The sequence below is a fragment of the Cephus cinctus genome, unplaced genomic scaffold, assembly GCF_000341935.2.
Source record: "Cephus cinctus unplaced genomic scaffold, Ccin1 Ccin1_scaffold0084, whole genome shotgun sequence".
NCBI lineage: Eukaryota > Metazoa > Arthropoda > Insecta > Hymenoptera > Cephidae > Cephus > Cephus cinctus.
The window spans coordinates 56,470-76,334 of record NW_014332824.1 but is presented as its reverse complement, the minus strand read 5'-3'; the positions used below and the strand labels follow the sequence as shown (position 1 = coordinate 76,334).

General features: G+C 35.6%; 1 protein-coding gene across 3 annotated transcripts in view; it reads right to left on the bottom strand.

Moving 5' to 3' along the window:
* LOC107271810 (Down syndrome cell adhesion molecule-like protein Dscam2) overlaps positions 1 to 19,865 on the bottom strand; it is a 101,525-nt gene that overhangs the window by 35,804 nt on the left and 45,856 nt on the right. For all 3 annotated transcript variants that reach the window (XM_015748243.2, XM_025089215.1, XM_015748252.2), the window contains exons 2-4: positions 8,869 to 9,055; positions 8,507 to 8,649; positions 3,425 to 3,589 (exon numbers count right to left, since the gene is read on the bottom strand). In XM_015748243.2, coding sequence (XP_015603729.1) covers positions 3,425 to 3,589; positions 8,507 to 8,649; positions 8,869 to 9,055 — 495 coding nt within the window. The remainder of the gene's footprint in view (positions 1 to 3,424; positions 3,590 to 8,506; positions 8,650 to 8,868; positions 9,056 to 19,865) is intronic.

The window sequence follows — 19,865 nt, the reverse complement described above, 5'->3', positions numbered from 1 at the left end:
AAAAAAGATGTGTGTATATTAAATAACATATTAAATATGGAAATCTGAAAATTACACAATATGGAATTAAAAATTATAATGGCAGGTATCTGAAAAGTTTATAATTAAAGTCGTCGATTTCATGGAGTATGCCCCATACATCTAGTAACGGAAATAGTTGAACACTAATATTTTTCATTTGATGCCCTATACGCTGCGGATTTATGAACAGACATAAAGATAACCTATCAAAATTTAATATATAGGAGTACGTTAATTTTCAAACTTTATCTTCCAATTAATTATCGAAATTTATCGATTGGAAATTGAATTTAATTTATTAGAGTAAATTAATTTTTGAATTGTGTTTTCGAATATTCATCCATCATAATGTTAATTTAATACGCTTGTGTAGTCATTAGAAAAATATTTCATTCTTTTTTATATACCGGTAACTTTATATTCTTACATATTTGTATACGAAATTTCATATACTGTATATGCTGTAACGTGGCATTTCGATATGCACGCCACACAACGTAACATTTTATGATTTCCGGCTACATCGTGGAGCCCTATGCGTGAGAAAGGGATTTCGTTTCTTTAGACTCTATACTATTTGTTAAATTTATCCTTATTTCTCTCGTGGAAATGTTTTTTGCGTTTTATATTTTTCAAGCGGATCCGGAAGGATCCTGTCGAAATTCGAATACTACGGGCCTCGAGAGTGTCAACTACGGCCCTGGCGGAGCGCGCTGGCGAGTTGATGCGACAACCAAACTGGAGCACACACCCTAAGAGGCCAGCTGCGCGGGATATTCGACGATCTCACCGATCCAGAGGACATACGGAAGTTGCAGCAACGGCTTGGAGCCATCCATCGAGGGAGCAGAGGTAGATGTGATCCCGCCTCCCGAAAACATCACTGCAGCCATCCGAACCACGAAAGATACTAGGATCTACTTTACCGGGATCGAATATATTTTGTACCCGCGGATTGCTCATCGGTGGCACTCTGGAGGTTCGGTACTGTTTAATATCGTTTATGGGTCAAATTGTGGTTTTGCGTTTCCGCCTATACAGTCCACGCCTCGCGGAGTCGTTTCCTTAGCGCAGGGGTATTGTGAGTCCGTTAGTACTCGTTAACATTAAATTCTGTATAACATTCTGTTGCTTGTATATTCTGTGAGGATCATTGTATACATATAGTGTACTTCCGTATCGTATCGAGTACGATATATGTTTTTATAATATGAACATCTTGCAAATTTGTAGATATTATTTTGCCCATAGGTCTTCGGGACCGCCGGCTTAATAATTCTCGTGAAGGACCTACGGTCCCGTTCTATGTAAAGCTCGTATAGTTTGTTCAGGAACCGTTGTTCCATCTCTTTCTCTTGTTTTGTTTAATTACTCGGGCCAGATTCTGGTTCCGTATTTTATTTGGGAAACCTTACTATTTGTTCGTCGTAATTTTTTAGAGTGAACCTCCCCAGTTTTCAGATTTTGATATTGTCTCCCAGAACCAGGACCCCACCGCATAAGAGCTGGCGAGGATGTCCTTAGGAGACAGCGGTTTTCTATCTATAGGCTATTATTGACACTAGCCGCGCGTCCTCATTGTTTACTTGTAACAAGTGCGATTTTAGTACAGGAGTACTGAGAGGTTGATCGATTTGTCACGTTACAACACTGTCTAAGCAAAATTCTCATATCGTACAGAAATCAAAACTTACAGCTTTAGTAGTATTAGGCAGTATTTAAAAGTTTATTTCAATGTATTTTGTTAAACTGCATCGTTACGACTAATTCAGTAATAATTACTTTTCGTTTGCGCCTCGTAACTACAAAGGTCTATGTGCCCCTCATTAGTGCTCACACTCGGCCGTCTGATAAATATTTCTATACTCTTTTCTCCGTGTGATGTTCGCCTACTGTGACTTAGCGGACCCTTCCTACTCATATTAGCTTTCTCTATCGCCACCACGATATTCCTCAATCTTTATCATGAAACTGGCATTGAGAAGACGACACCGAATAATCGGCGAGGTAAGAGCAACGTCGATGGTATGGGATTCCATGGAAAAGCCATGTGGGAAGATGAAGTTGGGACGAACGCGTTGTGCTATCCTGACGTCTATCCACGTCATAGCAATGCACATTGGATAGAGGACATAACACGTTTCGACTAATGCATGCATGTGGCATATATCTACGTGCATACTAATATAGGCGGTTATACGCATGTGGACACTATGCGGTTCGCGCTGCACAGCATACATGTAGATATCGCGTTAGTTACCTACTTACGAAACAAACGTATCACTGCTCGACACGACGTGATGTTCTCCATGATAACCCGACTATTCATCTCAATACCAGTTCATCTGCATGCATGTACACATGTGTGAACTGGTTCACCCTGCCATCTCATCTTGTTATCCGTCTATGTACATGTATGCACGTACATGTACCTGTCACGTGTAACTGGTCGGCATAAATATGTATGGAACATGAATGCTTAAGCGTCCCTGTACACCGGGTGGGACAAACGTGCTATTTAAATTTGGTGCGCTTTCAAACGACACAAGATTCGCTGATTAATTACGGTTTTATTAGGGACAGTGTGGACACGTGAGAGAGAATTCATGTAAGTAATGCCGCTTTATTATAGTGGTTGCTTAATCTCATGAGGTTTGCTTCTCCTTAATGTGGTCTGTAAGGTACGATATTGATGCAATTATTACAGTAATTATCGTTTTTGGTTTCGATATAGGAGCTGTACATTTATAATCAAATAATGTAACTTATTATTTTATATTTTGAATAATGGATGTAAACAATAACAAACTACGTTTTTTAAAACTTTAAGCAATTTTTGTATAATTATATCAGTATAATTTTTTATCAGTTGTGTAATACGTCCTTGATAATGACATGGATAAATTTCCTTAAACTTAGAATATTTTATTTTATAAGTCATAAATAAATTATGTTAATTTTGAAGTATGTATTAGTTGCGCTGTTTGTCTATCAGATTGCTCGCACCTTCAGGTAATAGAAAACTGCCGTGCGGATCAGTACCCTGACATGTTTATAATACAATATCAAGAACACCATCCCTGTAGGTGCGGGTAATCTAATTGGAGAAGAGCGCACGTAATACATACGGAGGCTTCTCCCGGATTCGGAGTCCAGGATAACTCACGCTGTATACTGTGATTCTTAGATGAGCCTTTAATTATAATTTTATAATCTAATTTCAATCTGTTAGTAGTTTCTGGTAATTTGTATGAAAATATCGACTTGTTGATTTTTCAATTATTTTATGGACTTGATTTTATATTGAAATATGATTTATAAACAATACTATCTGTTGTTTTGTTGCTGCTAAGAATTGATAGCGAGCTTGACTAGGTTAGAAAGTATATCAAATATGACTTACCAGTATCTGTGCTTCCTGGCAGTAAGATTGCATCGTCTTTAAACCACGATGTAACTGTCAGATGTTCGCGGACATCTTCACGTGTAGTACACGTCAATACTGCATTGCAACCTGCTACAACGTGTGCTCGATTTACACGCACGTCGTACCCAGAAACAGTAAGCACTGCAAAGAAACGCAAATGACAATATTGTAATATTAATCTGAAATATAATATTTCACGGCGGAAAGAGAACAACAGTGGCTACCAGTCTAGTTAGCAATGAATCCCAGCAGAGATTCTCATTTTTCAGCAAAGTATTTGTCACTAATTAATCCAATAAGAATTATCTTCGGCAGAGATTTGGTGTCTTCGAAATAGTCAATCCTATCCCATGTTGTCTATAGCTTATTTTTTCATGTTACCTAGAACTCGCTACAATCCATACTAGTAACCATTATTGTTTTGTTTTTTCCGTGTACAACTCGTGTAGCGTGCAAATTATTAAAAAATCTATTTTTTGAACGATGACACTTATTGAGTATATTGATCACCTGCCGATACATAAAAGAAAGTTAAAATGGTAAATTAAGTAAGGGTAGATCGAGCCAAGTGAGCTCCCGTTAGATCAGGCTAAACTTATCCTTATATATCCTTATAAGTCGACTAAAGATATTTCGAACGATTTCCGATGGAGGGTCGCATGAGACGCTGTAGCAAATGAATATTAAAATATATCTTCCTTGGTGGGTTTGGGGAATTCGCAACAGTAACTGGCTGGCGTAAAGTAAAGAAATACGTGAACTTGTACCTTCACTTAGGTAAAGGAATTGTCAGCGAGTCGCGCCATGACACAGCCAGTTGTCGGATGTTTTATTACTGTCAGTCGTACTTTTAGACTATGACTGCGTTTTATGATTCAAGCATCATTGGTTTTGACATGTACTCGCGGGGACGTTCACGAAGGGTTTATTACTCGCATAGACATGCTATACGAAGCTAGAGAATAGCCAGGGTTTTTACCGCTACTTTCTTAACGGGCCCTTCCCCTCCGACACGTGTAGCCTGAGAACTGTCAATTTCACCCCCAAAACACCCGACAACAAAGTAATTAGCGACACTTTTGACATGGAAAAGAAGATCAGTCTTAAGATCGAAATCGCGAAGTAAAGAACTTTCCTACACAACTCCGAAGCAGCGAGGTGTTCAAGGAAATAGTACTCGCATTCAGTTACAATTAATTAGTCTATCTCGTACTTCTATCAATCATATTTATCATTGTGTATCACGATTTATTGCTCAATAAAACAAGAATTTCCATTAGAGTTGATTCGACAACAATATTAACCACATAAATAGTTGCATCACGGTAGGTTGGAATGTAACAGTAGCGAGTGAGTATCGACGTCAAATAGGCGTAATCGGAATTCACAATCTTGAAAGAATCTTTTATGAGCATTTGCGAAACTCACTGGTACCATCCGGTTATCCAGGAATGAAAATTACCGAATCATCTGGGGCGGCGATACCTATATCATGGTGGTCGCCTCGAGGCATGATGATATTCGCTTCATTTGCACATTTCATTTCATTTGATCAAGTCATTTTCCGACGCTCCATTTCATTTCACGGTCTCGTTGTTCTCATGGGGTAAGGGAGGTTTATCGTTAATGATATTGGTGATATTGATGCTATTAACAAAAGGCGCAAACTTATGGTCCTTCATAATTTGAAATTCTTCATTAGAAAATTATATAATCTTTGCTATGATATGTTTTAGACAATCTTTTATAACGTTTGTTTAACTTGGATCTATAGATTTCTTTTTTTGGTACACAAACTGTACTACGGGGTTCAACGGACTCCACATGCTTTTTATCGCAATGTTTGCGCTCCCGTTCTCAAAATTAAAAAACACGAATACATATAGTAGGAAACTGTAGATTATGAGAAAGACATTCATCCAACGGAGAACTCATTTTGAGCTTTTACGCAAATGCACTATTGATTGGAAACTTCTAAGGCACTCGGAAAAAAGTGAAATACAATAGATCTGGTTTTTTAAAATTTGTTTGGCTCCACGGAAGATTCAAAAATTGATTAGTTTCTGAAAATTTCAAGACCAGACTATAAACAGAAATAAGCTAAAAAAATCTGCCATGAAAAATTGAATGTTGGGAAAGATGAAAATGAGGAAATTTGGAAAGGCGTTTTAGAGGAAAAATGTTTCAATTTTAATGTTCATGTTATTTTGAACCAATTCATATTTAAAACGAATTATACATATGAATATGGCCAATCCGCATTAACAATCGAATGCCGTTCGTAATGAATGTAATCGTTCGAAATGAGTGCTTTATTAAAATAATATGGAAACTATTAGTTATTGTTGGTTGATATTTTTATTTTTGAAAAAATTTGTTTATTGAAAATGTAATTTATTTAAAATATATTCGTTTAATATGCAAGACATACGAAAGACAGAGGAAGAGGGAGGAGAGAGAAAATTGCAAAGCATATTAGTAGTAGTTTAAATGATTTCATATCGGACATTTGGTGACTTTTTCCTTTGGCGCAACGTAATCTTCTTTTAGTTCGCCGTCTTTGTAAAGTATTCTTCATATATACAGTCTGACTCCATTCTGAGATAGGGGCGGCCATTGCTCGTGAAGGAACCAATCCTGGAATCATTGTTCGGTTGCTCTCGTCGTTTTTTCGAGAGGACCATTCAGTTTCTATAGAAATAAATCTAACCTAACCTAACTTAATAATACTTTTGTCAGAAGAGTGTGAATTGCGACACTATAGGTAGGAGCAGATATACAATTACGTTTTCTACTAGTTTTCTGAAATTTCCACATATCAAAATGCCATTAATAAAGTAATGAATCAAGAGAAAGTATATGTGATAAGATATACTATTACAGTCTCTTGAAATTTTTAATCTAAGAATGGTCACGTGAAATGACGTTTACACTCCAATGGCAGAATGTTGAAGCTGACAGCTCAGAGCACGGTATCGACCAGGGATCTGACCTAACCTAACTTTCATCTCAAGTTTTTGAAACATATTCTGCAGATCCAAAACTACCTACGGCTGGTTCGATCAGAGTATAAGTTGTTTGACGTTCGTTTATTGCGTACTCTCTCGTGTGACTGCAGCGCCATCGCACCGACGTCCAGCGACAAAGTGGAGTTATTAATTGGTTGTTCTGTTTGTGCGTCCTTACGCTCTTTACTCAACTTTAATTAAAGTTTTGCAGCTATATACTATAGTTGCTGTTATTATTTATTGCGGTTTTCCATGCGTTATTTGCAATTGTTTCGCCCGCAGTATTCCACAAAAGGTATGCGATGCAGAAAATTATATTCATGATAATTTCTTAATATTTCGAAGCTATCTTCAAAACGTTATCAAACTACTGTACTCGTAGAGAAATACTTAAAAATCCTAAACCAGACGAGAAATGAAAAAGAATAATTAATTAAATTCTGCAAGAATTTATTTTGATAGCTCTAAAAATTTCTTTTCACACTCATGAAGATCATATATGATCGGTAATTACTAATTCAGATCTCAATAGAAGATATATGATAATTAGGCTGTGCTAATAAAATAATACAAAAAGATGTATGAAAGATAATAAAAGAAAATAACCTAATAAGCGTTATGAAACTTTCATTTGGAAGGTGCCAGAAGTAGAAATGTTTATTTTATTTACATTAAACGAACGTAATTAATCAAGTTCTAGCACAAGAAAATAATTAGTCTCTGCCTCCTCTGACTGATCTCCCTTTAACGCGTGCTCGGTGAGCACAAAGAGTATATCACCGCCCAATTCTTCAGACTCCAATCTCAAATGTCATCACTATCTTTACTCCAGTGAATCAGCTATGTTTTTGCGCCTTCGTTCGATTATTAATTTGCCTATTAAAAAAACGGTTAAGATGCCTTTTTTTATAGAAAAATTGAAACTTTCTTGTCTATGAGCGCATGTCTATAATGTCAACAAATGTGAGTGGACAAGCAAGCCAAGCAATGAAGTCTCTATGAAGGCCTTTGCGGATTGGTCGGCAGTCGTCGATGTCATTTTAGATAACTTGCGGCGGGCCTTTCATATGCAACGTACACCCCGGCGTCGCGACGCCGACGTTTCGCTTAATTAAGTATGCGCTTGCATGTGACGCAGTTCAGAGGGTCTGTAGGATGAAATAGAGAGTGATCGTTGTGCGTGTGGGTAAGGGTTGAAGAGGGTGAGGATAGGACGAGTGGAAGGAAAGTGAGAAAAAACTTAGTGTATCCAAATGGGTGAGCTGGCCTTGGAGAAATTGGTAAAGGGGCGTAGCTGTGATGAAAAAAAGAAGGACGAAAGATAAAAAGAGGAAAAGCAAAATAAAATGTTGATGAATGTGAGGTCATTCATTTAAATAATTAAGCACGTAATTAACGGTGGCCGGGAGGACTATATTTTAATGAACAGCGCATGGAACGGCAAATTGTAGGCTTGAGCGAATGGGAGTGAAAGAGGAGCGGAGAAGGAGCAGGCGAAGAGACTACAGAACGAACAGTTTCTAGTTGAAACTGTCTAGTGTATTTTGGCTCGTTCAGGCTTATGTTCGTAGAAGACGTAATATTACGGATCTCAAATGAATCTTTAATATGCTTGATAACGACATAAGTCTTAGGAAAAAAAAGGTTCTATCTATTAAAAAAAACTACGAATCGAATGAAGAACAGCTATACAAAGGTGTAATAGAACAAAGTTGATGATCATAAAAGGTCATTATGTTGCTGGGCCTCCTAATGTAATATAACTTAAGTACGTCTTGATCTGGATTTTTAATTATAACATTTTATTCAGGTTTATTAGTTTATTGTCACTTGATCTGTTTACTGAGGCAAAGCTACAAGGCAAATAGAAGAAAGCACGTGTTATTCATGTACTTTCACAAAAATGGACAATATTCCTTTGCTTTTTAACGGTGCTACAAAAACAATAAAATATATAATTTCCGTATTCTGTCGTTTTTTTTCAATATAAAATATATAATACTACATAAAATGTAGCAACACAAAAGGGTAATAGTACAAATTGACTCACCGGCACGCAGTGTAACTTCTCTGGAGAGTACAGTACCGACAGAACTCGTGGCCCGACACCTGTACCGTGCATTGTGAATTTCTGCTCGGAAGTCCTGCGCTAAAAATGGCGGGAAATACAAAGTTCCGTTGCCAAGGAGCTGCCTGAAATGACATTTACAAAGATCTTTAATTTTAATTTAATTATATTTAATTACGATATTTTCGATCCATTAAGTTTAACATTGCAAATAATCATATAGTGTATATAATATGATTATGAATTTTTTATAGCTGACATTAAAAGTGAGATCTAGCATTCTTGTGGTATTAGATTGAACTAATTTATGTTGTTATTTAGGATAATTTAAACGAAATACTCACCTGAGACCTGGAACTGCTGTGACGGATCTTTGATCGGAACTTGAAATCCAAGTAACGTGCGGAGTAGGACTACCATGAGCTGAACAACTCAACTGGGAGCCAGTCGTATTGGAGAAGATCAACATACTAGGTGGTTCCAAAATAAAAACTGGTCCTTGCTGACCAAGCACTGCTGCATAGCTGCTCACTGAAAAATACATGTACACAGAATGGTTTATGCAATTTAATGAAAAACAAATTACATGAAAAGAACATGTTGTAGTTTTTTCGTGTTGTTACAATGTTGATTTTTTTATTATGAATTACACAATTATATTGTATTTGATATTTTATGTATATTGCAAAAATTGAGGTTTTATAGGATTATTGAACGACAAAAATGTCTACTTGCTTTAAGGAGGGATTTCAAGACAAGTAATAACTTGACTAAAACCAAAATTAAAAATATATTTCTATATACGTAGAATTGTAATCATGTAATTATTCAAAAATATTAAAAAGTAGCGGAGATATTTTCTTTCGTATCAAGGTCTTCCTTCTTAGCGTGGACCAACGACAACCATGATTTGGGTCGAAATAATTATTTGAAAACAAATGTATTGGATTATTATTTATATGAATGCAGATTTTTGATGAACCGAAATAATTAGTTTTAAAAAATAATTGAAAAAATGGCGCATAGCTGAGTAACAATTTCGAAAAATGTCAAAATATTCAGCCTTAACTTCTTTATAACAACGTTACAGATTTTTCTCATTAACCTTTTGCGGTCGTATGTCTACTCTCAGCCACCAAAGCCTTTTTACCGTTCCGTTCGTATGTCTGCTCTCAGCCACCACGACAAGAAACCGTACTAATCAAAAACTGAAGTTGTCAAAAGAATTAATAAATCTTGTTCATTTTTCGTAATCTTGCATGTTATGTATCACTGCTTTTTCAACGGAAATTAATTCCGACCAGTACGACACCCATAACCAACTTTAATACGTCCGAAAAGAGTTAATTTACGAGATTCAGCCGTTAAAAGAAAATATTAAAAATATTCTTCGTAAATTTAACGTCCCTATGAATCTCCGTTCATTACTAGCCAAGGCAATCCTGTTGAAAAATGTAGTATCGAGAAAAACGCAGTTTAAGTTTGCAGTAGAATTTTCCGGTTCGTGAAGCGTTATTAATAGAACTTATATAATATTTAATCAGCTAAACGTGGTATATAAAACGTCTACAATTATATAAAAAAATTATTTTTCGAAATTTATGTACTCCTATGGCCCCTTATCACATTGTTGACAGTATATTGCGAAACGGATCGAGCCTCAGTTCTCACGCATTTTCGACGCTTGAGAAATGAAGAAGGCCGATTCACGTCTCCCGTCAACAATCTGTTAAGGGAATTAATCATCTACTGTTGTGTCGTGTACCAATTTTATATGGAATATCTTGAAATTGCATATACAGGACAATAAAGATATGTAAAATATACATTTGTTCAGAAAACTACGTAATATTAGAGGTTTACATAATCAATGTACTGATTTGAATTTTCAAAGGTAGTTGCAATGTGATTAGTTATTACTTTTGATATGAGGAATGTAATTTTATGCGCTGAAAAACATTGTTTTTATCCGGGCATTATTTTCGCACATCGTCTCAGCAGCGTTGCCATATTTCAACGTCGGTAGCATTGCATTCAACGCCCGGTATCCACATGCACGTGTCCGGCAAGCTGCAGATTGTGTAAATAAACTATGGCGGACTTGTTAGATGGGTCAAACGGTACAAGATTTCGGTGTCCGCTCGAAAGGTTTGCGAGAAAAAGAAAGAAATAATGGAGAGAAAATGTGCGACAAGCTGCAAAATTCAAACAGCGCTTGAGTAGCGCGCGCGCCATTGGACCAAAGGGTACGTTGCCAAGTCTAGTGTCTCCCAATCGGCGGCTAGAGAAAATAGTGTATGCTAAAATGTAATGTCCTTCTTAAAATGTGGGCACTTAGATTTTGTTTTCGATTTTCCGGCGAAGCTAAGACATCAATGTACGCAAGTAGTATACACATTTACAATTGTAAGTTCTTTGCAAACATGCACTTTTGCATAAAATTTGTCAGTCCTCATGATTCGTCGCATGCTACTCACGTAAAATGACTGAATTTTATTAATTTATATCTCAGAAACCATGTGGATAAATATATAATTTTTTATCTTAAAAAATTCTTGAAACTTGCCCTGATAAAGACATTTTCTCCAAATGTGTTTTCTCGACGTTTTGGCACATTCTGAACATGGTGACATGAAAATCTCGAAAGAAAAATTTTTCACCGTCACATAGCTTCCTACATGAGGAAGTAAAATTACCGGATCATAATCTTTAAAATCGTTTTCATGACTATGAACTCATGTTGAGAGACAAACTGATATGAAAATAACGTTTCCAAGGAAACGTGTAAACCACGTTTTCTTCTTTGTCTTACATGTATTTATTGGATTTAAAATACCAAATCGATGCAAATGAACATTTTAAATTGGAATCCGTAACAATTCGTTTCATAGGAATGTATTTCACGATATTGCTTTTTTTTCAATTATCGCTATCACAACTATTGCTATTTTGATTTATCTGTTTTTTATATCGACTATTGCGGGGCATGTGACACTGAATAAAATCTGGAGTGATATAGAAGGTATAAAATATTATACATTTGTGGGTTATATACAAATTATATACGATCTCGTATACAGATTAATTGAGTAGAAACTCACCACCTCAAGTTAATGCGCCAATTTGAGTCTTATGGTAAAACCATGTTCAGGTGGTGCGAGCTGAATGTTGAGCTGAATAACCTGGTATATAAATCGTATATAAAAATAGGCATATACATATGATCTATATGTAAAATATAAATATTTATCGATAGGAATGGTTATACGTTTATTGCACAGAAAATTATTTTATTATACGTTAATATTGAACGTTTTTCAGAGGAATGGTAGTATCTAAATGATTTAACACAAAAAATATGAAATAATCTTTACTGCTAATTATGAATTGTCCTGAAAAAGTCTATGTTTCAAATTTGGACCAAAATGTACGAAATTTCCTGTGACAAGACATACTATTTACACTAATTCTTCAACGGCAATTTGATGTTGACTTTCAACATCTACTAGGTTTAACCTATGACATCGAGTAATTGTCATAAAATATATCTTGAATCCGGTAATTGCATTGTAGCATTAGTTTCTGAAAACTTTCTGGATTTTTTCTGCATTTTTCGCGTCAAATAGTCTAATGTATGTTACGGGATGAAACGAATGTAAAAAGTAAGCGGAAAATGCAGTGCCGTGTTTTATTTCTAATGTAATAGAAAGAGCTGTGTTCATTCTGTACTATAGTATATACATATATAAAAATTGTATAGAGATTATGTATGCCCATTTTTATATATGTGCATTATAAATAATTCATATATGTATAACTGATATATAATTTTTCACATGGGTTCGTTCTCGATATATAATAGACTTGTAAAATATTTCTCGTTTTTCTAGTAATACATATACATACATATATGTAATATGAGGAAAAGTCTTCCCAGCAAATCAATTGAAGATCCCATAAAATATCAATATGCAGGAAGATCCATGTATCCGAAGGTACAAGTGAACTATAAATATCGTATACCTGACTAATAAAATAAATGTTAATGTTTAGTTTTTATAATGTTACAATTACATGTCTCAAATGCTATTAATGTAACTAAATATTGTCCAGTAAAAAAAATATGTTTACAATTCTCATACAGTTCCTGTAACTATGAATTTTAAGTTTGCCCAAAAATACTTTAATGTTATCCGATACATACAAAGGCTGTTATAGTTACTATAATTTACAGCAATGATCATTTTAATTTTTATGATTTCTGCAATTGTAAAATTATTGCTGTTATGATTATATGACGTGGTATCGTGTACTAATGTATATTGTATAATCCTCGAGTCATTAAAAAATGTTACGTATTTGACTGATAGAATAATGTACAACACATTATAATTTGGCATTATATTGTGTTCTTCACTTTGAGTCTTATGTTACTTCTATTATGATTTATGTAACTTATACATATGAATAATAGTATAAATCGAATGGTTACGCTTATCCTGTTCACATAATAACTAAGCTTATTGTTAATACCATAATTTTTTGTAGACATCACACTAACTTTAAAGATTTCTGTAACTATAAAACTTTCGTCATATTTAACCCTTCCGCTCAGTTAAAATACATTTTTTTCTCGGTGTAGATGTATTGATTTACCGTGCCAGCTTGATGATTTATAAACATGTACATGTTACGGAGCGTTACGGAAATACAGCTATATAGCAATAAGGAATGAATCATTGTTAAAATGGAAATTTGATTATCATATACGTATAACGTTTCCTTGTCGTAGACATAACTAAGCAGCAATTAATATTAGCTACTCTAGGCATACAGTAAAGCCGATTTAAGTAACAACTTTATTACGATAATGAGTATGAATATGTTCTGCGCAAGAATCTTCGCGCTCCTGTGCTATCTGTTGATAGTTTTTCTGGCTGTATTACCGATACGATACAGGAAATTCTCGGTCGTATACTTTTCGCGTTCGCTATCGCAAAATGAATAAAATCCTACGGATTTTCCACGTGTGTTCATGAAAGATAGTACTGTGCAGTGATGCTGTGCCCACCGACTGTCCTATGGATCCAGTTTTTGGCCTCCACGGACTAGCTGAACCAGCTGCAGTGAGGACTCCCAATTTATTAATTGGTGAAGGGATTTTGATTTTTGAGCTTCCGTTCTGTCTTCTCTTACGTTCTTGTTCTCCTTCGATGTACAATGTTGCAATGAGCCTAATCATGCGCAATACGAAATTAAAGTCATATCTACCTTGTAACCTACAAGGGGTAAACAAATCGTTCGTACAGTTATTCATGACAAATGCACCATCTAAAGTCAGCCTGTCCATTTGATTTCTATGGTGGAACCGCCTTTATGTGGTGCATTTTCCGCGTATAACCCTGCATAGATAGAATAATATTTACCGATGCCAATTACTTTCATTATTTACCGCCGCTGCTCATTATTTGATTCATTTATCTTGATTATAAAAACAAAATTATTAGTTTACTCTTTGCGAATGCTTCGCGTTTTGTGATTCCCCTGACATAAGTTACATAACAATAATGTATAAAAAAGAATAATAAAGTATGTATCTAGAATATTGAATTTTATGCATTGAATTTTTGAAAACTTTTGTAAAATGATTTATCGGTCATATTTATAATTATCTAACAGCATCAGTAATGGTAGAGGAAAGTAGAGAGGAAGCGAAATCGAGTGGACAGATGGATCCTTATTACTACCGTGAGCACAGTAGAAATAATTTATAAAGAATGGACTATTTATACGGTCTCTAACCTTATCCGACCTATCTCTATCCATGAACGTCAAATAATTAAAGTTTGATTTCATACGGATGTAACCAACCTCGGTTTGTAGAATATGAACCAACGAACTCAGAGTTTCCTGAAAACGTCAGTCAGCCGTCGAAGCAGAAAATAGAATTGTAACTAATGGATAATACATTATTTACATGCTAACTGCGGCTGCTGAAGTCAATGCTAATTTTTATACAACGTGAACAATGTTTTTTTCTTAACTAACCCGAGTAAAAATCATTGAGGTGTTCTCAGTGTGAAGGTGTGTTTTCTATGATTCCCTAAATTTATCATGAATACATAACAAAAACACTTTCGTGTAAAAAAATTCGCCAAGTACAGGATTGCTGTGAATTACTCTGACAAAAAATATTGAAATCATGTAATAATGCTAAGTACATAAGTAAATAAGTAGGTTTGTAGTAACTCATTATAATGTGATTTCAATATTTTTTGTTAGGGGAATTCACATTAATACTGTACTTGGTGAGTACTTATATACCAAAATGTTTTTGTTGTGAAATCACATGTTTTTTCCCTCGTGTTCTGTTAAAGACATTCCAGGGACACGACATTTGTATTAATGTGAAATGAACGAGAATTCGTTGCAGTTATACATTTATACATATTTGAAATCTGAATTTATTATGTGGACAGCTCACGGGGTTCGGGGTCCGAGGAGGTAATACACCGTGCCGCCTGGCTACTGCAACATTTTATAGCAATTTTAAAAATATAAATTAATCGCTAGATATCGACAAAATCCTCTAAAAAACGCTGATTTAGATTATTAAAGATTTGAGATATTATTTGCATTCGACTATATGGTATAACTAAATATGCAAGTTTCAATCACTCGTAATTATTGAGGTAGCTTGGCAATGCCGCGAATTATGTTATTTGATGTGAATTTATACTTTTTAAAAAGATTACAAAATAAAATTATTTCTAAATGATTATTAATAAGAGTGATGCTGCTCGATTCAGCTGTCAACTCTCACTGACTTCCTCTCGATCGTTCCGTATAAAGACACCTCGGTTTCCGGTGTCCGATGTCTCTGTATCTTATCGGTAAGGCTCCTGTAGTCATCATAACTCGCGTTCATTTTTTTGTTGCCGACTCTGAGCGGCGCGCTTCGCGCAGCAGCTCTGATAATATGATTGACAGATTGCAACAGCTGGCTAAATGGTTACATATACCATTAGACCCCCCTATCTCAAATACACTGTTGTCAATTCACCGTAATTCTTTGGCATTATATACATTTTCAATCAAAATTCATTTACGTGGACCGATATTATTTTTTTAGAACGTAGGCGATCTCAGTAAAACTTTCTGTAAACCTTCCTTATATTGTTCACTACTTATTATCAATTTTATGTATAGCTCGAATTTATTTGGAAAAAGATATGGAACGATATATCGATGTGTGGGTCTATTATGTCATAAGGATCATGCATAAAGCTGAATAAAACGGTCACTTTTGACTTCGAATATCTAAATAACGAGGTAGGCGATTACTTAAAAATTTCGTAGGAGCTTGCCCAGTGTGTTCACAAATATACTGTAAAAATTTGAAAATGATATTTCATGCTATTGTCCATATCTTAATTTTGAGACCGAACGGAGCACAGATTTTAGATCAGGAACTACGGTCAGCATATACACACGAACACATATACGCGTGCTCCAATAAACTGAACATCTAAATATTTCCTTTGGTAGTTCAGATGCGAAAACGTGTTCACCATCATGGATATGGTTTTCATAAGTGATCTAATATTATAAAAGGATTTTTTCAATTAATTCATATTGGGGGTTGAAAATTATTTCTAATATTTACAACCATGAAAGATATTTAAGAGTTGGATTTGTACCGTTTTATTGAAAGATACCATAAATATATTTTCTATTCTTTGATTCGAAACACAAGTGCACTGAGCATTATTAATGGTGTCCAGCTTGTTGACGTCGTGCGGTAAAGGTAGGAGAGGAGAATGGGCAGAATTAATTACGCGCCTCAGGCCGTGCACGCAGCAGAGAGGGTACTGTGGTGTGAGCCAAACACCAAAACATTGCTCGTTGCGTCCTTTTCGCACAGTACTAGTGCGATCGAGTCGGCAATATGACGCTAGTGTTGCTCTCGCTAGGTTTGGCATCTCGCTCGCACCGTAAGTGCTCTCTCCATTGCACGCACGGGCTGAGCTACGTAAACAGTCACCCCTCACTCTTCTCTCTTACCTCACCACACGACGTCGACAGTTAGGATACCATTAATGACGCTCAGTTACATGACTTGCTTCGTCGCTTTGGCTGTACCGCCGGTTACCTGTACTTGGCTTACCTGTACTCAACCGCGTCTTCTAACCAGTACCATCTGTTATACATATATAAAACTAAAAGACGTGCGAGGATCACGACGACGACGGAGCTGAAATAAAATCATCTCACTCGCCATCTCAATACGCCGAGATCTGGTATACTAATCGTACTGATCTTGGCGGCAATCGATTCATAACCTTCAATTCCTATAGTGAGTGTATCAATAACTCTTTATCATATCCAGCGGTTTATAAGATATTTGATTCCAATCACAAGTACAAGAGTTGACTCGGGTAAAGAGTCTCGGCGGGCCTTGCCCTGTATAGACGGTGTACTATACTCAAATTTTCGATTTTTTCTCCAAAAATCGAGTCATCGACTATGGTGAGAGCACAGCCGACGATATTTGTCAACGTTACTAGCTATCCCGCCGCGGGAAACCCTATGATTCTACTACGAGATCCAACTTATTCTCGCATTTTTCGATAATATTTTCCTTTAAAAAACTTTAGTAACTACACTTTTTAAAGTGTCATTCCTAATCTCTGAAATCCGCAGACGCTATTGCATATTTTATATTGCAAGTCTCGCGATGATTAACATAAGAAATCTGCAATTGAAACGCGGGCGAGAGCTTCTTCCATATGGGTATGTATTAACATTCAATTTTTTGAAGTGACAGTTAATCATTAAAAGGTCCTTAGCCGAGTCTGACACTTTTTTAACATGACGCTACATGATGAAATTGTAGTATAGCAAAAACTCATTAATTTCTGATAAGTACCTTAGTAGAAATTTCCTAATCATTTCCCCAATAACGAAAATGAATCGGCCGGGCTGAGACTAGCCATCCGTAATAATGGAAATTCAGCTAGAACCAAGCGTGGCGCGAACTAGTACGTTCAACTACTAAACTGTATCGTGATTGACTCTTTCCCTACCATGGAAGCCTATTGAGACTCGAACTAGACGCTCGCTAGTACGCCAAGAGTTAATAATCTAAGTTCAGTTCAGACAATTCCTTGTTATAGGAACAGTTTTGCGACAGAATTTGTGTATCTATTTGCTGTGAATATAATGAATCATAAAATAATTCGATCCCGTCCAATATGTATGCCAAACTGGTAAATGTTCTGGCAATGCTCAACTATAACCTTTGAGCTTGTGCTTGTGAAACGCAAGGTCTAATGGTAGAAATCAACAATCAGGCATACTAGTAGGATAGTGGCTAGACAGGAAATGCGTTACTTTTCTGGTCGAACGCTGGGTAGTTTTCTTAGCTAGCGCCTAAACGTAAGTAGGGATAATCAGCATATACCAGGTTAGGTCCCATATACAATTTCCAGTAGGGTATCGTCTTAGGCTTGGAATACATTCAATATGCGGTAAATCTATCATTGATCACTGAGAAATGTACCTATGAACATACATACTAGGAGTCTACTTAGATATTTTTTAAAGTAATCTAAGGACATTATATGGTATGGATTTTCTATTTCACAATATTTTTCATATATTCGCAACTTTTTTTTTATATTAGCATTATAGTGATGATGTATGTAAATTATATTATTTTAATCGTTTGAATTAATATTGTATATTCCCCGTATGATATTTTAGGGAAAGTAATTATTATTTCAAATATCATTATAAATGAAAATATAATCATTTTACAAGTGACTAATTGGTTAACAAAATTTCTACTCCTACATCTTGACTCTGATACTCGGCATCTGCTTGATTTCAATTCCATCAACAAATTTTCTTACGAGAAATATATAATATATAATATAAACAGTTTATATTTTTTTTGAGTTTGTTGAAAATAGTATAGATATATGTATATAGTTATATAGTATATAGTATAGATATAGTTTGAATGCATATTAAGATATACTTGTGACATATTTCCGTATAGATATTTTTTCATGTGGAATGAAAATAGCATTGTAAAAAAGTTTATGAGGTCAATGAAAATATTGAAAATAAGAAAAAGATATTAGGCTTTTCTCGGTACTGACGTTATCGCGCTATGCACGTATATATACATCTATTGAATTATTTAACTGTTGTCTAAATTTATCAACCAATACAACCTAAGATTGCACTCCTTCTGTTATCTTTTAGTAGAATGTAACGTATAAATGGAAATGAGAAACGAGCTCATAGGTGTGTGCCGAACTAAAATCTTTGGTTAGATTAATTTGCCTTGAGCTCACTTAGGGTCTAGCAATTCCACGATAATAGAGAAGCTGAGAGCCCTATGAACTGATCAAGCCCTATTCAAGAATTCAAATCGTGACCAAAATTATTAAGGTAGTGTGACGATACATTTTACATAGGTCCCGTTACACGGGCGATCTGAAGTCGCTACCTCTTGAGTGAGGCGGATTTACATCCTTTTAAGTTACAATTCGCATTGACGACAAGAAACTCCAGAGCTGAATAATTTTGAATATTAGGATTATTGTCTTACAGCATTGTCATTTTATTTTAATTATGTACCGAGGAATGTACGAGTGACACACCATAGTCGAGGAACTCCGGAGAGTCTAGTCCGTGGGTCTGGTGGTTGCAAAGAGGGAAAATCACAAATACCTGAATCGCATTAAGATTATTCGCTTTATTGAATATTCTTCGAAAATTAGTTCATCGAAAAAAATTCTTCGAAAGATACATTTCGCCGATTCCGAATTCGTCGAATCCACATTCGCCGAGCACAATTCGTGGACTGGGCGATTCGTCGACTACAGAATTCAAAATATAGAATCTTAAGTCGGACTCGCTCGTTTCGCTCGCTAGTCGATGATTCTTATTTATATAAAACACCATGAGGATCACTGGTTTTCTAACATAACCTAATCTAACGTAGCATAGCATAGCTTAACTCTTTACCAGAACATTACAGCAGTGATCTCTGTGTAGTTGGACTCTACTATAATGAAGGGAGTTATTTTTTTTCCAAAAATTGTATCTTCAAAGAATTGTTTTCGAAAAACTATTTTCGAAGAACTTTCCGTACACGGATTGTTCTGCATTGATCTAAGGATTCCCAGAAAGGGACTTATATCATGAAGCAGCTGCCGGAGAAAGCCGAGTAAGTCCGGCAATGACGGATCGGTATTACTGATATTTCATGTTACTGTGTTATGTCTCACCACAAGGAACTACCATCGTCCAAATTCGTTCGTGATGG